This window comes from Lissotriton vulgaris, unplaced genomic scaffold, assembly GCF_964263255.1.
Source record: "Lissotriton vulgaris unplaced genomic scaffold, aLisVul1.2 SCAFFOLD_275, whole genome shotgun sequence".
NCBI lineage: Eukaryota > Metazoa > Chordata > Amphibia > Caudata > Salamandridae > Lissotriton > Lissotriton vulgaris.
Window position 1 is genome coordinate 1297001 of NW_028252092.1, and position 22639 is coordinate 1319639.

Below are 22639 nucleotides of genomic sequence, written 5' to 3' on the forward strand. Positions count from 1 at the left end.
ACCAGGTTGTTCCTTCAAGCAGACCTGGAAATCCTTAACTGAAGCCCAAAACAATAGAAAAGAAAGCCACCTTCTAGGTGCTTAACGAAAGGACAGCAGTTAGGATAGAGGCCGGCCGGCGTACTTCCTCAAGCCAGCTGATCCTACCAGACGAATGAGGTGATACGAAGCAGGTGATCCTTCACAGGAGGCTGCATACTGGTGATATATGGTCAAGGTAGCCAGGAACTTAAGAGAGAAAAAAAATAGATTCACTCTGAATTTTTTCCTGAAGTCCAATCAGAAGAGACTGCCAATCAGCGTTGTATTTATAAAGTAGAGAGCGCGTGTTTAGACAATGTTCACTGGTGCTGTTATCTGTTTCTTTGGGGGTCTGGTGGTGGCTGTAGTAGCAGACTAGGATTGGGTGGAACTTGCTGTATTTCATAAAGTCTCAGTGAGATTCTGCAGCGTTCCGCCAATAGGCAGACAATGCACATCGAACTGCACTTTCATGCCCGTAGTGTGTTCTATGCTGACCATTATATATTATTCAGCCTGCACCTGCCTATTCTTCTCCTGTACTGCTTTTTGTTCAGTCCAACCCAATCCACCTCCTCTGATCACTAATTCATAATCCCAACTCTTCTATTCTATTACTTTCTGACTTTCTGAAGTAGGCCCACACAACCACAAATGATGGGTAAGAACTTATTTATTAGCCATTAGTCACAAGAGCTCCCAGGAACTGACAAACAGAAATCCTAGGACAGTATTCAAAGCTAAACATTCTGTATCCATAGGAATGGACACGACCAGAGAATGTTCTGATAGAACATAGACATAGAAGAAGGAGACTAGATTACTACACTTTCCCTGTGTGTTATTTATGTTACTATGTGTTTTGTTTTTTTGATAACCAAATCTTATTCTCACTTTGCCATGACAAATAAACAATCGTACATCATCTAGATTTGCACACTGAATTCCAAATCTAGATTGGCAGTAGAAGGATTTACCGTCACACAATCAAATCAGAATAAGTCCACCATCGACCCCATATCTTGGCATACTTACGGCAGCAGCCCCTTGCCTGGTAAATGGGCTTCAGTTTGGAACACCAGTCCATTGCCAAGTGCAAGTCCTCAATCTTGGGAGGGTTTGTGGTATTCTAGTATCACGCTATGTCAAGTTTAGAGAGCAACATACCCATGCACACCAACATGAGCTTTCACCAGGTTTCTCCGAAGTTCGCCAAGATTCCCAGTGGCAGTAGTTTATGGGAAAGTTTGATTGGCCTCTCTAATACTTCGGTCAGCACCCTGCCATGTTGTTGTGTGGCATTTTAGGCTCTGAGTGAATTTTCCCGATTCATGCCCTTATATAAGTACAATTCACATTGCCCTTATATAGGCATAGAAATCACCCCTTATTTAGACATAGCCCATGCAGACCATATACAGGCATGACTACTTTCGCCCGTATCAAACGTCACAACGATTTCTTGGAAAATCGGCTTAAGCAGTTAGGGAACTTCCCCTTGCTCGAATATTGATTTGTTTAAGAACTCATGCACTTTGCAAAGAACAACTATTTCCTAGGGCTTCTTTCCTGATGTTATTATGCCCGACTTTACATCAAACTATGACATTCCTAGACACCTTCAAGGTATAAATATACCGTCACTTGCTCTAGCAAGACACAATGGTTCGGAGCAGGTCGACTATCTACTTGCCCGATGCAGCTCGCTACAGCAAGTGACCCTCCAGCTGACGCACTGATCAGGAAACTGTCTCTTCTCCTGCCGAGAATCCAACTCCAGTATTTCCAAGCTCCCCTTGCAGGGTGTTGGGAAATCGAGTCCTGAGACTGAGATACCAGACCTCCTTCATTCTAACTGAGGTTTGGATCTGATTAGAACCTAGAGAAATCTTGGATAGAATCTTGGCAAAGAAAACAAAACTTAGGCTACACAATACTTACTTCTTCCCGCGTACTAGACTTAGGTTAGGTACATTGGGGTAGGCATATTTTAGAAACACCAGTTGAGTATTTTTTGTCATTGTTATTTATGTATGTATTTTTATATGGCTTAGAAACCATACAATGCTCTTACAGTATTATTTTTAATATGTTCACGCTGTACACATTATACTTTGCATACTGCATAACGATTGTAGCAGTTAACTTTTCTTGCATGAGAAAGAAGACTGTTCAATAAACCCTTTTTATTGATAACGCCTGTCTCTCTATTTCTCTGTAACTCTGTAGAAATTAAGCATGCATGATTGACTGAGTGAAATACTTATCTATTGTTTCCGCGACTGTAGAGATATATATGTCATATTTTTGGGAAACAAAGTTGTCATGTTTATGCAGTTGTCAGAAACGAATCCCTTCTTGTGAATTCAAGAAAGTTTCTAGTGACCTTTGAGCTACTTGGCACTCACTATTAAGTTTAATATATTCAATAGAGACCTAGTCGACCTCAGTCCTATGTCTAATCTATAGGGTATATTATTCCAATGCGCAGAGCCTATTGGGAATATAGGAACTACACTACGATGGGACAACCAGTACGAGTCAATACTGGGACAAGACCACCCCATACCACATGGTAAACATCAGCGTTTGAGCCTTCACACAGGTTACACTGTGAGCTGGGTCCCCTACCTGACTTTCAGAGGCACATTGGGGTAAGGTTAATAGCAAGCAGATAATGGAGCTGGATGAGTCGCAGGCAGAAGGAGATGATAATTGTTCGGGGGGCATTCATGTATCTCTACAATGTGCATTATCAACTAGTCTACCCAAGCTTCCTATTTTTGTTTGAGGAGACAACATTTATCAGGGAAATTGATGATCAGTGATTTACATAGCTGTGAAATCCCTCTTTTACCTTGTGGGTCCTAAAGCAGTTTGGCCTTGAGTGGGTTATATTTGGGGTGGGGTACAGTGGTCAAAGCTGTAGGTACTTGTGGAACTCTGTAGGGGAAAGTGAGAATTGTGCTTGCAAATCTTGAAATGGTATGACTGATGTTCTCTTCCACACATCACCCAGGTACGGAATATCAATTCTGTCCCATTTCTCAAAACCTTCCAGGCAAGACACTTGTCAAGTCTTTGCCTCCTCCTTAGATGTGTTTGTTGGGTGATTTTCTTTTCCCAACCCAGTTGTTTCAACGCCATTGACAATGTGGAAATGAGCACCCCGGTAGGTTCTGGGAGGAAGCAGGGGAGAGGGCCCCTGTAGAGCAAATGACGTACATTGTACAGACCAAGCAAGGAAAGCTCGAGTTTATACGCTGGGTCTCCCCAGCACCCATTCATCCAGCCATTAATAACCAACAGTTGCGAGGCCCAGTAATGCAGGTGGAAGTCAAACACGCCCAGGCCCCATTAACGGTTGATTGCCAACATTTGTTTCAGGCAATGTGAGGGGGAGTGCCCCACCAAGAGCAAGGATCTAATTATTGACATCAAATCCTGGGACCATGCCACTGGGAGATAATATTGGCAGTTTGGAGGTACATAAAAAATCTCATCAAAACAGTCTTTTTGTATAGCGCTACTCCGCTAAAGACTGGGAGCCGGAGGTCCATTTCATTTTGGTCAGAAGTCGGGGGAGATTAAGGGACCAGGACATTTTGACAGGGATTAGGAGTGACTTGGCCCTGTTAGTGTGTAATCTCAAGACCTCCCTGTAAAGGGACAATGTTCTCATCACTCATGGAGCTGAGTCATATGCGTTCATCAAATAAAGGAGGATATCATCCTCGTAAGGCACTTTTCTGTCCTCCTCTCCCCCTCACTAACATTAGCCCTGTATCTGTGCAACAAATCTGACAAGCCTCGCTAGGGGCGCGAATATAAGGGTGAAGAGCAACGATGATTAGGGGCAGCCCTGCCGAGTTCCTTTGTGGATGGGAAGGGATCTGATAGATCCCCATTGGCTCCCACCTGTACAGATGGGGAACAGTATAAGAGTTTTACTTTTTATGTGAAGATCGGCATGAAACCAATGTGTGGCCATTCTTGTGCAACTCTTCAAAATCCGTGTGCCGGTCCAGCACCATAGACAGTCGTCTAATGCAATGCCTCATGCTGCACTGTCTCATTAAGTCGCGCTGATCAGGATTGATGAGGTCCATGATAGCACTTTGGAGTCTGCAGGCAAGCACCGTTTTGAACATTTTACAATTGTTATTAATAGGAGAAATTGGGCTACAAGAGGCACAGTGTTCTGGGGTACACAATGGTTTGTGTAAAATAACTATGGTGTCTAGATCCAATTCCTGAGGGATCCTGCTCTAGTCCTCTAACTCAAAATAGAGGTCTAATAACCGGGGCATGATGACATCTCAATAATTACAAAAAAATTCCAACGGGAAGCTATGTGGGGTGGAGGTCTTATCAGGATTCAGCTTGACCAGAGCTTCTCCTACCTCCTCCAGGATCAGTGTGGTGTCCAATTACGCTCGCTGGAGCAAGGAAAATAAATGGCAGGAGGATATCCGCCAATATTGAGGAAGCAGTTGGGACTGTAGTTGGGAAGCATACAAGGTCTGATAGTAATCTGCAAAAGCTCACCAAGACCTCGGCAATGGCCGCTGCCATGTGGTGCTTCTCACCCCCATTGCCCATGACTGCGCGCACTATCCTAGAGGGCATATCATGGGTGCCAGGCTAATGAAGTAATTTACTAGACATATCTTAAACCTTGTAGACCTGATGGAGGGAGGTGACCCAACATTAATGGGCCTTTACCAAAACAAGGTGTTGAAGAAAAGTCCTGGCTACCTCCAGCTGTCGAGAGTAGGTAGTGTGGGCTTGTTGTGCATCATTTCACAAGTTGTAGGGTTTGTATTTCTAGAGCAATTATTTGGCAACATTTTTCATGTTCCTGATTACGGATAAGAGATTTCGCCCACCCCCGTATTGTGGCTTTGCCCACAGCTCATAGTATGCCTGTGGAGGAGATAGAACCCTAGTTGGATTTTAAATTTGCTGTAATCTTCTCCCCAAGGCATTCAGAGTACTGGTTATCAGCTATAAACTAGGCATTAGCTGCCTAATAGGTCTTCGGGTTACTTATGGGTTGCCTATGTGACGATGGACTTGGAAATGATCAGATATACTGTGCAAAAAAATCTCCACCACAGTGGTAAGAAGGACATCTGCCACTGGAAGCAGCACCAGATCAATACGAGTGAGGGTTTTGTCAGTTGCAGACATATGTACAAACGTCCTCTCCCCTCCACCCATCACTGAGGCCTAATGATGTCATCCAGGATTCCAAAAAATTGGAGCCACTTATCCGGTGCACTGACGGAGGTGGAATCGTGCTCAGGATTCAGAACCGCAAGAACGTCACCCCTATGATGGTCACCTAGGGGAGAAGCCCCAGGAACAGTGCAGAGCAGTCATCCAAAGCTCCCTTGGGAGACTGTGGTGGGATATACACACTGAGGAGATTTTAGTGGGATCCTTCCAGGATCCCCTCCAGTCCAGATTAAGGCCCCACCTAGGGAGATGCATCACGTGGCAAAGCCCTGCGTCACATTATACCTGCGTCAGGTAGGCATTTCAAAGCAGGAAAGTCTCATAAAAGTCACTGCTTCACTTCTAGGATGCCACTGCGTCAAAACCTTAAGCCTGCTTGAAGCAGGCATATGGAGTGACATAGTGTAGTGGGAATAGGCCTCAAAATGCCTAGCTGGAGTTGCGTTGTCCTTGCGACACAACTTCAGCAATGCGTGACTTTCTCCCCAACAGATGTATCATAATTTCTGACGCATTGGTCAATCCTTGCGCCATGGTGCGCCGTATTGTTATTATGGCCCATCCATAGTGGCGCAAGGGTTTCTCAGGGTGGCACATGGAAAGTGACGCATCTCTACAGATGCGTCACTTTCTGGTAAGTCATCCCCCTATTTTGTAAATGCGGTGAGAGCAGGGGTCCGAGGGTGCATCAGAGTGGATTGAGTTCACAATGGTTGTTATGTCTTGAATCCAGAGCTATTTCCATACAGATAGCCGGTGTGTGAGTGGAGGTGGTTGAGGTTGGTTATAGGTTAAAGTTCCTGTAGATATCAGTGAGCTTTTGATGAAAGTAGTCCACTAGGGTGTTGCAAAGAGCTCGGGAGGGGCGAATCAATGTTTGGACGGAGGTCAGAGAGTCTGTAGGTGAGGTTTCTCCGATGGCAGTCTTTGAGTCAAGTCTGATCCAAAAGTTGAGGTGTTCCATGATTGGCATGGTGTTGTCTTCTGAGGGGGTGCATTGATTGGTGTTTTTGTGCAAGATGGCGATGCCTCAGCGGTGTTTGCCAGTGCGGTGTAGCAGCTTGTAGCCAGAGGGCATCGTAGTGACGATGTCGGATGCCTCTCAGGGGATGAGCCAGGTTTTAGTGATGAACATGACATTGGAGGCGAGCGTGGTTATGATATCCCAAACGTCCATGGTGTGCTTGCCCAGGGATCGAACATTGAGTAGCGTGCAGTGGAGCTTCAGGTCAGCAAGACAGGCATCAATGGAGAGCTGGTTTTGTACATAAAGCTGCAATTCTGGCATGTGAAGATGCCTTTTGTGGTTCTGTGTGTTATGATGCAGCAGTTGGTGTATCTCTTGGGGCTGAGGGACTGAAGTGCATTGTAGGTATATCAGAGAGAGAATCAGGGGTCCTGTCGCTGGGTGCAGTTCAGGCATGGATTGGCACAGACTGGTTTGCCTTTAGCGTGCTTGTGGAGCACCTGCTACCCGACCAATTTGCGGCCTCCATTAAGTAGTTCCTGGGGTGGGAGGGGCACTGAGATGCAGCGAATAGGGCAAGGAAAACACCATGCAAACCAGTGGTACAAGGGGCACACTAACTATGCAGGAACCACAAAGCTGACTTGCTAGGGGAAGCAGGGGACCCACAAACAATAAAGATAAAGGGCTGACTAGTGGGGAACAGGGAAGCGAAACTATACAAAAAGCAACTAACTTGTGGGGTGATGGGGGTACACAAACTAAACAAAATAAGGTAGACTCGGGGGCACTGACACACAGGGCAACATAACACAGATCAAGGCAGCAGGTAGAGAGCTGCAACAGCGATAAGAGGGGTAGCTGGCGCAGTTGAAACAGAGCAAGTGATCCTCTGCAGAGGAGGTTCAGCTGTGAAATCTGTGTGTACCGTTATCTGTGCTTTCATCGATAGGCAAAGCCATTTATGACTCCTCGGCAATCTTGGGTAGCACATCCATGAAGGAGCAGCCTCCTCCTTCAGATTTGCTGATGGACTTTCCAGACCTGCCTCAGGGAAAGGGCCCAGGCCTCCTGCTTTCTGAAGACTCAATCTGTGCCCACCATTTGTGATGGTAAGGGGAAAATATTGACCACTTCATTGCTATCACCATTGTTGATGATATTGGCCATCTGAATGTGGTCTCAGTAAGAGCCAAATATCCCTTTAAACCTGCTAAAGCACTTATCACAAGGTAAAGCTCTGGGACCATATCTGAATGGCTTTCTCCTTTCGGAAATGTTCCACATTTTGTAATAAAGCTGTGATTGCTGGAACACTAGCAGTGGAGCAATTGCCAAATCCTTTGGCAGAGGAAGAGATTTGGCCAGTGGCATGGAGTCCCAAGGGCTCTTGGGACCCTCAGGTGCACCAGAGGATAATGGAGTATAAAAGAGCTATACCAGCCTGGCTGAAGACACCAAACTGAGCATTGTCATTGGCGTGCATGAAGCTGCACTTCTCACGTGACCCTGATTTATGTTTGGGTACCAGAGGCAGATGTAATCTCATCTAGTGCCGCTCAACGTCTGGCAGAGCTAGCTCATCCAATCCTTGTTTTCACTTTGCATTCTACCGCTTGTAGTCTTGTTGTTATAATGTTGTGGAATGCATGGTATGCTATTGCAAGTATCACCATGACAGGATCAGCTAATCAGAATTACATGGGAAAATCTAAGCGCTCCGTTTAATGCTCTCTCGCACTATTCAAATAAAATTTACTCAATGATACCCACATTCGAGTTCTGTCATCTCTGCACCTGTCAGGAGGAACTGGTATGATCATGTTAGTGTCTGACTCAAATATGAATATTACCCGATGTAGGTAAATCTGATTTACCGACTCTAGAATACCGAATTTTACCGATTCGGTATTCTAGATTCGGTAAATCAGATGTAGGAAAAAAATCAGTAATTTTTACTGAATCGGTATGATTCGGTAATTACCGAATCGGTATCTACCGATTCGGTAATTGCCATTGATTCCTATGGGCCTCAATGTCAATTACCGAATCGGTAAATACTGATTCGGTAAAATTACCGAATTGTCAAGGGGGACAGGGTGTCACTTTGACACCCTGTTACACCCCTGATTCTGTATGTGTGCCACATGGCACAGGTGTACATGCACAGATGTGCATGTACACAGGAATTCGCTATTTACCATGAAATAGTATTTTATGGTAAATACCGAATTATTAAGGGCCTGTGGCACTGTATTCAGTGCCACCTACATCTAGATTTACCGATTCAGTAAATTTACCGATTCGGTATTTTACCGAATCAGTACATTTACCGAATCGGTAAATTGTGTGCCCCCTACATGTCAAAAACCAAATACCGGTCGGTAATGGCCGAAATCGACCGTTACCGACCGGTATTTGGTGACCTACATCGGGCCCTTAGATTGAGTTAAAATGCACCTTTCACAGTGCAGTGGCAGAACATACTGACTTTGGTAGTTCATGCACTGTGATTGCTTGCATAATGAGTTTTTGCATGCCTTCAATGCATGCAGCCCTGGCTGCTGTGCCCAGAGAACTTTTATTGCCAGACAGAAAAGAAAAGATTTATGGGGAACATTGATTCCTATTCGAGGAGCAAATTACAACCTCTTCTACAGAATTCATTCTTCTACACCCCATTTAAACAATCACAAACTCGAAAAAAATATATGTTTTAAGGGCATATTAACTAACCCTGGGTAAAGCACTACGCTACGCTCGCGGAGTTTGTGAAGTTTGCGCAACTTCGCACTACACAAGCTGCACGTAGCACAGTGCGAACACGCGTAGTGCAGCGTAGCGTAGTGCCGCGGTCATTTTTTGCTTGTTCGCAGTCCTCAATGTCATGTTCGCACCCGCGAGCAAGCAAAATGACATCCCGGTGAGATTCTCAATGCGGGGAGGTCAAGTTTCTCATTGTGAGTGGTTGCGCATGCTCGCAACCGCTCTCAATGAGAAACTACCAGTTCGCGTTGAGAAAGCTGCTGCTCGAGTAATAATCTACTCGGGCAGCAGAAAACTACAGCTCGCACTGTGCAAGATGCCGTTTTCAAGGATTGCACAGTGCCGGATGCTTGTCCGCACTGTGCAATCATTGAAAACGCATCTTGCACAGTGCGAACATGCTACTACGCAGCTCGCGTAGTGCTACGTGAAGTTTGCGAAGTGCGAAGTGCACTTCGCGTAGCTTCACGTAGCGCTACTTCGGGAACTACGCCCACCCCTAAACAGGGCCATGATATAAAATTATCGCTGCTTTTGCGTCTGTTTTCAGCCAAAAATTGGTGATAATTTTATCGCCTTATCAGCAAAGACACAATATCACGTGTTATGCTGATTTTGCTCCCGTTTCCATCACACCGTACTTTGCATCGCTAATGAGATGCAAAGTAGGCGTGTCTGTGGAAACAACATGGGTAAATATCGCAAAGGCAGCTTCGCGATATTTACAACGCGGGGAAGTGATTATTTTAATGGTGCTAAGTATGCCTTAACGCAGGAATTCAACATCTGTTAAATTCCTGACTAAGGCATACCTAACATGGGAAGTGGATTCATGTGATACGACCACAGGGTCGTATTATCAAGCATATCGCCGTTTTACATGGAACATTGCTGAAAAACCAGCGATGTTCCATGGAAAAAGGCAATAACGCAGGAATATTCATCGCCATGGCGCTAAACGTTGTTAATACTACGCTAGCCTGGCGAAATATTCCAGCGATAGAAAATAATTCGGTATACAAGGTCAGCGATAGTTATCGCTGCCTGTTGCAAATATGACCCTTAGTTTTCAATTTTTGCAATGAAATCTTTGTACATGAAGGCCCTGGCCCTTTGCCTGGTCTAGCAGCAGAAACCACGTACTCTGCACTTTGGAAGAAGTGTTGTGTGTATGCACACAGAATGTGCGGGATTCGTAAACCTGGTGTTGACACCGCTCACTTGCCTCCACAGAGTACACCCTTTCTGAGTGCTTCTGGCCTTGTGCATTACCCTATGCTTTTCTTTCAATTTTATCTCTACAAAGTAAGCACAATTATTTTAACCACTTATCCTTATCAGTTTTCAATGCAGCTGCCAAGGTGAAAAAACCTGCAAATTGAGGCACTAATCTGAGTTCTTTGGACTTTCCCTGTTTTTTATCTGTAAATGGTATCAGAGTTTAAATAGTGTATTGTGACTTTGCTGTGGTATATTTTATTACAAATCGATAAGAAATACAAAAATCAGTTGCCTAAAAATTTGATTGAAACATACACTGGATTTTGACAGATCAGTAGTTGGATTATTTACAGGGGGAAGCAAGTGGCCCCTTAAATGAGACCATTGATGCCCCTGAGGACCAACCAGGGGCAAACATGACCTTTGTCTTCTTGAGGGATACAGCAAGGAACCAACACACCCTCTTTGACATTAGGGCTGGGCGGAATGTGTCATTACACCCGCAGAATTGGTGGAATTTGATGACTCCACAATAGCCGTGTAATGTGGAGTTCTGGCCCAATCAGCGCGTGGCCGAAGTGCTTCCCTACGGGTTCCAGAAATGTGAAAGATTTTTGCAAAGCGGGTGGTCACAAGCTGTCACGGTCAGAGGGCTGCTTCTGCAGTAGAGTTGCTGCTACTCGAGTAGATTTGCTGCTTCTCCAGTAGATTTGCTGCCACTGGAGTAGATTTTCTACCCGAGCGGTAGCAAAATCAAATTGAATGGCCACATGCTCTTGTGCACTTCATGCTGCCATTCACGCAGATTTTTTACCTGATGCTCGAGCCAATGGGACTAAATTGCAGCGTGACATGCAAATTTACACCCATTTGTGGAGTTCCGCAGAATTTTGAAAAGTTTTAATGTAACTCAACAGAGTTCCACGGAGTAAAACTTTGCAAGTTCAGCCCACTCCTGTTTGTCATAAAAAAAGAAGGCAGGGTAGGAATGAGTATGGGTGAAATATGCGGTACAATCGGAAACTGATGCGCCATTTGTGAATTTTGTTAAATATGTAGTATACTAATATGGTGGTATTTCCTTTAGCATTAATTTTTTCCCAATTATTTTGGGATGGGAATGACTGACTCGAGCAGAAGATATCTCACTGAGGAAAGTTTCTCCTTGCACGACTTTCAGACAACAAGTATGCCCTCATGTGTATCTTTCATGGGAGGTGGTGGCCAATGAAATTTTACACCAAGCTTTCATATATTCTGTGCAAACCTTTGCAAACTTCGTAGACACTTGCACAGGATCTTATAACGTACAATGCTCAAGTTCGAGCTTCTAAAGCTATACGTGCAGTAAAATGCAACATTCCACAACTCGTTAGTCTATTAAAATGACCCACTTCTTAGAGCACACTACTCACCAATATCCGCATTGTACATCAAATACTGAATACTTTTCACCTGTTAAATTCTGGAATATATGACCTGCCACTATTTAATGAAAGGTGAGATATTTTACTCACCCAGTGATTACTGGGAATGTTAAATAACAGTCAACTTGTAATTGCTATCCCTGTGCAAAGAAACAGGATATATCATAACTGAGTGATCTCTTGGTGGAAGGTACATCAATCAAGTAACTAACATGTGAAAAAAGAATATTGGGAGGGACTGATATCCATTTGCCAGGCCTCATGTTCTCAAAAAATATGTGTTGATCTGAGGCCAGAGGGTGTCCTTAGTTTTATTATTTTCCAAGACTCATCACTACAGAAGAGCCTCACACAGCAGAAGGGTCACCTACACACAAGCATTGGCAAAGGGAGATATTCAATAATCTGCACTATACACTTTGACTGATCCATTTCACTAGCCTATTTCTGCCAGCCAGGGGCCCCCCTCTTTTGGTCCGGTCTTATAGAAATGCAGCAGTTGGGACTCAACTTGCTCAACCTCAGGATCACCTTGGCAAGTATCATACATTGGAACACTTTCTGAGATATGTATACCACTGATGTGCTGCTTGGACCTGAAGTTATTGATTGTGAGTTGGAGATTTCCAAACCAAACCCCAGATCACAGGGTAACATTAGTTCAAGTTCTAAATACTAATGCAGTTACAGCATCTTTGAATCTATGTGCGAAAGTAACTGTTTCGGTCCTTTCTCAGTTATGACCTTGTAAACTTAGCTAGCAACAACTATATCTGTTAACCCAGTTTTATGTGTTCCACAAGCATTTCACTGACAGGACTTTCCATCTTTACTGGTTCCAGTTGGTTGTCAAAGTCTATCTGGACCCAAAGCATTAGCCTTCCTTGAGTCAGTCTTTGCTTCTCGACTGTGTTACCAGTGGAGACTCAAATGTACAAAGAAGCCTTGGCAAATTATAAAGAAAAGAGTTCACATGTATGTGAGACATGATTGGAAAACAAATACACCAACCAAGGAAATGGCCCAGTGACCAACAGCTGCTTCAAAACCTTGAAAATAGTCCTCAAAGTTATGATACAAGTGGCCTTATGCACTAAGCATTTTTTAGGTCCTTAATGCCCCAATATTCTTTTTGTTATATGCAAACATGAAACTGCGAATTTACAGCATCACAATTTAGGCTTGCAATATGGTCCTTGAATGGGCTGTGTTCGGGTGCTCTATCAGTCTTCTTTCTTTGTTATTTGTATGTTTTTGGGACTGATGTGTAGAAATACATTGTTCAATACTTATTAAAAAATCCATGGCTTGTGGAGGTGGGCACTTTTGTTATGGGTTGTCTGTTAGTGTGAAGGTAGCTAGGTATCTTATAACAATGATTTAGATATTAAATGCAATTAGTTTACTCCTTTGTTATTTATTAAGATTCTAACTTTGCTTTGTAGCATTTCATTCATTCTACTGGATCGTTTAAACCCTCTTGGGTGATTGGTGCACTTTACTAATCGACATAACATAACATATTTAGGTTTAATGTGGGTTACTGAGTGCTCAAATGTTAGCTGTTGGTTGATGTGTTCTATTTTTTAGGGCTTTCATGAACTTGAGGGTAAGTTAGGTTCTTCCGAGGGTGGCTGGGAAAGCATACCTCCATTCATCTACTGTGTTGTTGCTTTTGACTTCTTGAGCCATGGTGCTTTCATAGACATTACACCATGACATTTGGAAGTTGGGTTGACATCTGTGTCTGGAGTGGTGCAGGCTGCCAACCAAAGATTCTGTAAATTAGTGAAATAAGGGATTTAGTTGGTGATCTATCAGTGGACTTCATATAAGAAAGGTGTAGTTAATAGCGACCTTTGTTTAGAGGCACATAAGGCTTGTGTGATTAATTTCTTTAATACAAAGGCAAACTCACTGAGGCATATGCTACACTTGATGCATATTGCTGGAGATGTCTCTAAGTGCTATGATTAATAGGGTGGTAACCACCTTGAATGGCTGTGTAGGTACAGTTTTAGTATTGTTTGTACCACAGCTTGTTCAAAGTCTATTAATAGTTTGTAATATTGTATGTGGGGAGTAGTTGTTTGTTTTAATTTTCATGTAGTTTAGTAGTTTGTAATATGTGCCACTTTGTTTATTAGGCAGCAAGGTGTATATGAGGGGTATATTAGTGACTCGATATCTACCATGCATGATATAGATCTGAGTGAATGGTTTAGGACATATTTTGGGCATAACATTCAAAACGTTGAATGTTATGCCCAACATCTATTTTTTGATACTGCTTTAGGCTTAATAGGTTATTTGCTGAAGCAAAAATAATAATGCATTTGTCATTATTTAGGTTCTCATGTGGATTAAGGGTTTATCATTATGAGTTGCTGTTAAGTGTTCAGGAATTTGGATGTCATCATGTTTTTCAGGACAGCAGGAGTGTCACTTTTGCCTTTTTTTTAGTTATTATGCATTTTAAAATTGATATATCTGGTAGCTCTCCTGTGATTTGTAGAGATACTTTATGGATATATTTTTGAGCATATTTTTTAGAATTCTAATTGTGGGCTCTTGGCAACTAGTGTTTGCCTGTTTTAAATCTTAAAACACTAACCTTACTTCAATTTGGGTGACATTTAGGGGTGGTTGTGTTCTCTTGTGCTAATACCATCCTTTTTTGTAGAAGCCCTCCCATAAAATGAATTGGCATAGTATTCTGTACATATCCAATTACCATTTTTGGTGCTTGTGCTATCTTGGCTATATGGGAGCCCAATTGTTTTTGGTGTGGTAGGTGTTAAACTATTCTGCTCCTTTTATATAGTATATTAATTAAGTTCCTATTGTTCTTGAATATTTACTTTATTGTTGTTTTAACTGGTTAATGTTCTTTTAGTTGCATTGTTTTGCATCATTTATTACCTTTTATGGCGGATGATAATTAGTGTATATGGTGAAGGCTGATTTATATTTTTGTGTTCTTGTGCTATTTTGGATGCATTTTTTGTTTAATTTTATTTAATAATGTTTATGCTTCATATTACATTAATTGTTGAAAGCATTTTTGTTTTTTAATTATTTGGGCGTTTGAAATGTATTTTATTGTTTAATTTAAATAATGAAGTTAGATGATTTATTGATTTTTGTAGAATTTAATTGTAAGTGTTGTGTTAATAGAATAGCGTTACTGTATTATTTTGTAATTGTTTGTGCTATCAGTGTAGACGATATTGTGGTTATCGATATTTGAGATGTTTTAAATATTTATTTATAGGTAAGAATATTTTTGTTTAGGATATTTGTGCTTTCGATATTAGTAGAAATTGATATTTTTAGCTGCCTTATTTTAGTCATTAATATATGTGTTGTTGGTAATAAAGCGTAGGATAGCAAGAGTTTTGTAAATAATATATTTTGGGGGATTTTTTGTGAATCAATATTGTTTTCATCGATATCATTGATCCTACATTCGTCACCTACATAAATGTAAGTTTCTAAGTAGTTCCTTATCACATTCTGCAAGGTGCCTTAGTTCTGACAATGTGACATAATGTAAAAATGTTCCATTGGAAATGTGCATTTATGTATTGATAGATTAGACTGCCCTTGAAAGTATGTTCACGTTCTTCCTAAACTTTATCTGACCTATGCTACTGACAAAAGTGTGCTTGCGTCACTAACATTACTTAAAGTTACAGAGATTAGAAGTGTTGAAAATGGTCGCTTATCTGGGTCTTTGATAAGATTTGTATCTCATATCTCACTCAAACCTTCTTATCAGGCTGTGAAGGTTGTGTGAGGGGCACCCACAGTAGTATATTAGGGACCCTCTTGACTTTGCCCGTCACAGCTGAAAACCTGAGTCTTAGATTCATTCTGATACTTTGGACAGAAGTGAGAACCATGAAGTGGCTGCTGCTCCTGGGGCTGGTGGCCCTCTCTGAGTGTGTAGTCAGGTGAGTAGTTACCAAAAAGCTTATTTTAGCAGAGGGTTCTGAAGGAGAAAGATTGAGGTATTCAGTCCTAAAGCACAGACTGACAACTGTGTCACAAAGACTGAAGGACTGACATTAAAGCCGCTTTCAGAAGTTGTTCAACTAAGGGCACATTAAAAGGGAGTTTGGCCATGGCTGTGCTGTGACATTTCTGTATTGCTGTTCAGATTTCCATGAAATATGTAGGATGAGAACATTTATGGTGTATACATGAGATACTTTCTGCATGGCAATTCATGACATTTCTTTTGCAGCTATCTGAAGTCACTTGAAAACCTTGATGGAAAATAACCCTGTTATCAAGAGAGATCCTTACACCTATATAGGCCCATCACTCCTTAAAGGGAATCCTTGAGTGCGTGTGATGCTCCCCCCCTCTCTGTCTTCTACTTATTGTGTTTTCCTTTCCCTCAGGATCTCTCTGACGAAAGGGAAATCCCTCCGGGATCATCTGAGGGAAGAGGGCAAGCTGAGGGATTACTTGAAAACATACGAAGAAGTGGCCAGTAAATTCTCACAGACCGAGGACGCTGTAGTCACCTATGAGTCAATGTGGAATTACTTGGATGTGAGTAAAATCGACTATTTCAGCCATAAAAACCCTTCCTTATAAGGGCTGTCTGGAACCTGCCATGATTGCATGCATGCACCTTTTTCTTGTGGACCCTATGAGCTGTAGTGTCTGTCCATAGACAATGAAAGGCCCAGAGGTGTCTCAGAACTTTGGGGAAGAGATGAGTGTAGAGGTGATTTACTTGTATGTCCATTGTACCCTTGTGTTTATAGGAGGCAGTAAAGATGATCAGACGGAGCAGATGGGTATGTAGTGGTGGGGGTGGGCCTGTGTGGGATAGGGTGAGTGTGTGGTGAGTGTGTGGTGTGGTGGTGTGTGTGTGTGTGTGTTTGTGGTGGGTTGTCAATGAAGGTGCAGGCTACACTCATAATACATCTGCATGAAAAGTGACATTAATTCCATGTGTGGCTGTTCAGTGATCATTTAGAACACTTTTGGATCATAACACTCTGTACTTCCATGAATGTAGGGTATCTGTCTGGTGTTCTTGCAGAAAGAAGAGCAAAGAGGCTAAAAGGTGTTTTGGCAGACTATATGATGCAAACCAAAGTCTGCTTGGAATTTGGGTGCAGTCAAAGTCAGTATAGACCCACAGGAATGGGGAGAGCAAAAGGCAGCATGTCCCCCCTAATGTAGAGGTGATAATATAAAACAGTGTAGCATGCCTTGTAGCCTGAAGCTGGGGTGGTATGAAACAACTTGATCGGATAGTAGTGGGTTGCTGCCACAATGAGCCACTGGCACAGCTCTCTGATGAAGAACAGCGTTTGAGATCCCTGGATCTGAGAACATGCTCCAGGGTGTTCCACAAGCTGTGTGTGCACAGCACTGCTCATGTGTTCCACCAGGTGTGCGCACAGCACTGCTCATATGTTCCACCAGGTGTGGGCGAAAATGAAGGCACACAGCACTGCTCTTTTGTTCAAACAAGTTTGCTTGCACATCACTCCTCATATGTTCAAGCAGGTGTGTGCACACAGCGCTGCTCATGTGTTCCAACAGGTGTTGGCGCAGGTGAGGGATGCAGAGCACTGCTCATGTGTTCGACCAGGTGTGGGCGCACAGCACTTTCATGTGTTCTACCAGGTGTATGCACACAGCACTGCTCATGTGCTCCACCAGGTATGGGCACACAACACTGCTCATGTGTTCCAGCAGGAGTGGGAGCATGTGAGGGTGCACAGCACTACTCATGTGTTCCACCAGGTGTGGGTTTAAAGCTCTGCTCATATGTTCCACCATGTGTGGGCACATGGCACAACTCATGTGTTCCACTAGGTGTGGGCACACAGCACTGTTCACGTGTTCAACCAGGAGTGCAAAGCACTGCTCATGTGTTCCACCAGGTGTGGTCAGACAGCAATACTCATGTGTTCTATAAGGTGAGGGAACATAGCACTGCTAATGTGTACCCACCAGTTATGGGCACAGAGCACTGCTCATGAGTTCCACTAGGTGTGTGTGCACAGCACTGCTCATGTGTGCCACCAGGAGTGGGCACACAGCATGGTCATGAGTTCTAACAAATGTGGACACACAGCACTGTTCATGAGTTCCACCAGGAGTGCATGCATGGCACTGCTCATGTGGTCCACCAGGTATGGGCACACAGCACTGCTCATGTGTTCCCTTAGGTGTGGGCAAATGGCACTGCTCATGTGGTCCACCAGGTATGGGCACACAGCACTGCTCATGTGTTCCCTTGGGTGTGGGCAAATGGCACTGCTCATGTGTTCCACCAGGTGTGGGGAAGCAGCACTGCTAATTTGTTCCACCAGGTGTGGGCACACAGCACTGTTCACGTGTTCAACCAGGTGTGGGTGCAAAGCACTGCTCATGTGTTCCACCAGGCATGGGCAGACATCAATACTCATGTGTTCTATAAGGTGAGGGAACATGGCACTGCTAATGTGTACCCACCAGTTGTGGGCACAGAGCACTGCTCATGAGTTCCACCAGGAGTGGGTGAAAGACACAGCTCATGTGTTCCACCAGGAGTGGGCACACAGCATGGTTATGAGTTCCATCCAGTGTGGGCACACAGCAATGCTCATGAGGTCCACCAGGAGTGCATGCATGGCACTGTTCATGTGGTCCACCAGGTATGGGCACACAGCACTGCTCATGTGTTCCATCAGGTGTGGGGAAGCAGCACTGCTAATTTGTTCCACCAGGTGTGGGGAAGCAGCACTGCTCATGTGTTTCACCAAGTGAGGGCACCACGCACTGCTCATGAGTTCCACAAGGTTCGGGAACACAGAACTGATCATGTGTTCCACAGGGAGTGGGGAAGCAGCACTGCTCATGTGTTCCACCAGGTGTGGGCACACAACACAGCTCATGTTTTTCACAAAGTGTGGTCGCACAGCACTGCTGATGTGTTCCATCAGGAGTGGGCACACAGCACTGCTCATGTGTTCCATCAGGTGTGGGCACAAAGCACTGTCCAGTCACCAGAATCTCCTTTAACAGAGTGTTTTCCTGTTTGGGAGCGCTGCTTCTGTGTTGACATGTTGCATTCTAAGAATGTGGTAGCTCCTCTTTCTTATGGGTAGCATTGTTCAAGTTCCCCCCTCCTCTTTACTTATCATGTCTTGCATTGGCACCAAACTGTGAAATAGGCTTTATGGAAGAGCGTGTGCATGGTATGTTATTGTCTCAAAGAGCATACCATGCTGCCATAGGCGGTCGGTGGTGTCTTCAGGCTTCAGTATACTCCATACAAAGATTTAGGGGTCATTTATGGGAATGTCATACAGTGAATGACAGCAATTGACCTTTCAGCAGTGTCGGAGAGGGGAGGAATGTGCCATATTTAAGGCAATGCTGCACATTCCTGTCCTATCCATTGTGCTTGCACCCTTTTGGCAGCCCGGTGGCAATGCAGGATTGTTTTGGGGGCACGAAGGGACACTTTCCTCCTTAAAAACAATCCTCGAGGCATATTCCGTTTTCTATGTGGGCTGCAGAATGCAGCCTACATAGAAAGAGGGAGAAACAAGGAGAAATAGAAAGTGTCTCCTTGTCATGGCTCCCCTGGACAGATTTGAGACGTTGGCACATCCCAAGGTTTACAAGTTCTTGGAAATCCACGGAAGCATGGGGACAAGCGCAACACTCATGGAATGCCTCCCCAAGGCAGTCATTCAATGCATTGATTTGCGCTGTGTTGCATTACTCCAGATGTTTCCAGCCCCTCAGAGCCACACATGCCTTCCAAATTCTGTCTTAAAATTTGCTTCGCTCTTGCACCAGGTTACATGGTGCCAGAGCGATGCAAGCAGTTTCATGAATAGGCCCTGTGCATTAATTTAATTTGGTGTTTTTGGTAGGAGCGGCTGCTCCGCCTCAATTTGTATGCACACTTTACATTTATGTCATGTGTCTCTTCTCCAATAGTGGCTGCCACTCATAAAGGGTGGTAGGGTGGGAAGGCAGCGCGCTGGGGGTGGGCAGGAGGGGTCGATGGGTTACTAATCATTTTTAAAACTTATCTGAAGCTGCAGGTTACCTTCGTCGTCGCTCCTGCAGGCCTTTTTCAGGCCCTGGGACAGATTCTGATCAAATCCTTGTGGTGCAGCGCAGCAGAGGGTTTGGTCTGAGTGGGCTGAAAAGATGTCTTGCTCAGACCAGGGAGTATGTGGGGATTCCCCCAGCCCGGCTGCTGAATGCAGCCATGCTGGAGAAACCTAAGTGCGCATGTTTGTTTTTGTTGGCCTGAGACAGCTGCCCACACACAAATGAGCACTTTGGGAGTGTTGAAGATCTCCTTCTTCACACTCCCATGCCCCGCCCCTCCATGCACAAGCTAGCAAACTAAAAATAAAACCATGCTTGAGCATTGTTTTATCTTTCATTTGCTGGCTCTGCGCCAGACAGTTGGGCTACCCTTCTCCGCCATTGCAGAGGAGCCGCCACTGCTCTTCTCTGCAGTAATCCTCCCTAGCGATCCTTCGAAAATCTGTATTGAGTATAATTCTCTTTGTGATGGGGCTATTACTCAAAGATGTATTTAAACATAATTTAAGCCTGAGTAATGACATCACCTCTACTTACAGCTCAGCACGACTGACGTTAAAATTAAAAACCCTGGCCACTGTTCCCACCTTTTTTCTTTACAAGAATTTGAAAATAAGCAAAATATAATATCCTTTGGTTGGAAAGAGCAAATTCCAAATGACAGACTCAGATCTGTGCATAAGTCAGCTTGCGCAGGGCACTTGCCTCAATGCTACATCTTGCAATATTATGGTGGGGTTCAGAGTGAGGACACAGATGTTCCAAAGAGAACAGCGACCTGGGCCATCAGGACGTTAGTAAACCCCCTGGCATTGGTCACTCTCAGGGGGTGCAGGCAGGTACAGAGTGCCTCCGCCAGGAAGAACAGCGTCTCTGAGAAGAAGCACTTTGATGCACTAATACCTGTTTGCGCTGACCTTACACCTGCGCATTGTCCGTCGTGGAATATGAGGCATAGGGACATCTGCTGAAAATGCACTATTTGCCAGAATTATGTGAATAATGATGTGGGATGTTGTGAACGTCAGAATGTTGTGACTTTACTTAAAGATAGATGGAAACCTCATTGAGCCTATTTACAAGTTTTAGAACAAAGGGGCACATGCATCATTCTAAATACCGATCGCAAAGGGGCAGATTCACTGAATCTGCCCCTTTGCGACCGGTGTTTTTGCATTTGAGATGCATCAACCCAAATGCAAATTTGCAATTTAAGAAATCGCAAAATTTGCGATTATCTAAATTGCGAATGCATTTAGAGAATCGCAAATTGAGATTCCCTAAATGCAATGCATCATGCAATTTTAAATCGCTATTTCGCAATTAGGGGCCGCTCATTACTGTCAGTTTTAAGTTGATGGTAATTTGCGAAAACTTTGAAAAATGCACTGAGGTCAATTTTCAAGGTCCCATGTTACACACACACATGCCCTTGGGAAATGTGTGTGTGCGAAACATGTGATCACATGGCAATTTCAGGGGTGCATCAGGGTGTCCTTTTGGCACCCTTGCACTCTTGAAATTTCATGCCCAATTTAGAAGTACCTATTTGGTGCACATGCAATTCCCATTTATTCCTATGGGTATCTAGGCCCATAGGAATGAATGGGAAGCTATTCCCTAAATTTGATTCACAATTTGCGAGTTGCAATTAAAGAATGTGCTGGAATCACAATTTTTGTTTGCGATTCCTATATGCATAGGAATTGGGATTCCTTAAAAATCGAAAAATAGGAATCGCAATTCCTCACTTTGATGCATGTGGCCCTAAGTGTGTGCATTGCGGGTGTGAGAGTGAAATATAAACACATGAAAGAGTCGCAATTCTGCAAATTGTAATTTATTTTCCCTTAATTCTCCTTCAGGTGGTCTATTATGGCACAATCTCCATTGGGACTCCACCTCAGGCCTTTAGGGTGATGTTCGACACAGGCTCCTCCAATCTCTGGGTACCGTCCACAAACTGCAAGAGTCCTGCCTGCAGTAAGTATGTGAATGAACATTGAATTGACAAGGGTGAGCCGCAACATCTCTCACAAAGCCTGCTGTGCCATGAATCCCTCACTTTATGTCACTCTTTATCATTGCGACTCCTTGAAAATGCAGATACAATCACACACACATGCACGCACAAATGTAGTTGAGCTTATGTAACACACACCCACACACACAAATACCCATACCCACACATGCACACCCACACATGCACACACACAAACATGCACACACACACACACACACATACAAGTGCACACATACACACACACACACCGAAGCACAGACACATGCACACACCCACAAATGCACATTCACTCATATAAGCACACACATGCGTGCACACACTCACACATGCATGCACACACACAAGTTCACACACACTTGCACACCCATGCATGCACACACACATGCACAAACAGGTGCGCACACACTCACATATGCATGCACACACACACAAGTTCACACACACATGCACACCCATGCATGCACATGCACAAATGCACACCGACACATGCACACTCACACATATAAGCACACACACTCACGCAGACACACAAACAGACACACAAGCACACACATGCACACACCCACACATGCAAACTCACACATATAAGCACACACACCAATACAGACACACACACAGGCACACAAGCACACACATACACACACACATGCACACACATGCACATATATGCACGCACACACTTAAAGATGCATGCACACACACACAAGTTCACACACACATTCACACGCATGCATGCACACACACACACATGCACACCCACCCACACACACACACACATGTACATACACACATGCACATACATCTCCTGCAGCGGAATTAGAAACAATTTAAGTTATGCTGCGTGCTGTCTTCTACCTGGCAGCTGGTCCAACAATGAAACACAAA

The 22639-nt window shown here is 43.9% G+C and overlaps 1 protein-coding gene across 1 annotated transcript in view; it reads left to right on the top strand.

Annotated features, from left to right (window-relative positions):
• The first annotated feature begins 15472 nt into the window (after window positions 1-15472).
• Window positions 15473-22639, top strand: part of LOC147662674 (pepsin A-like) — a 49059-nt gene continuing 41892 nt past the window's right edge. The window contains exons 1-3 of the mRNA XM_086950994.1: window positions 15473-15599; window positions 16053-16206; window positions 21597-21714. Coding sequence (XP_086807120.1) covers window positions 15547-15599; window positions 16053-16206; window positions 21597-21714 — 325 coding nt within the window. The 5' untranslated portion in view covers window positions 15473-15546. The remainder of the gene's footprint in view (window positions 15600-16052; window positions 16207-21596; window positions 21715-22639) is intronic.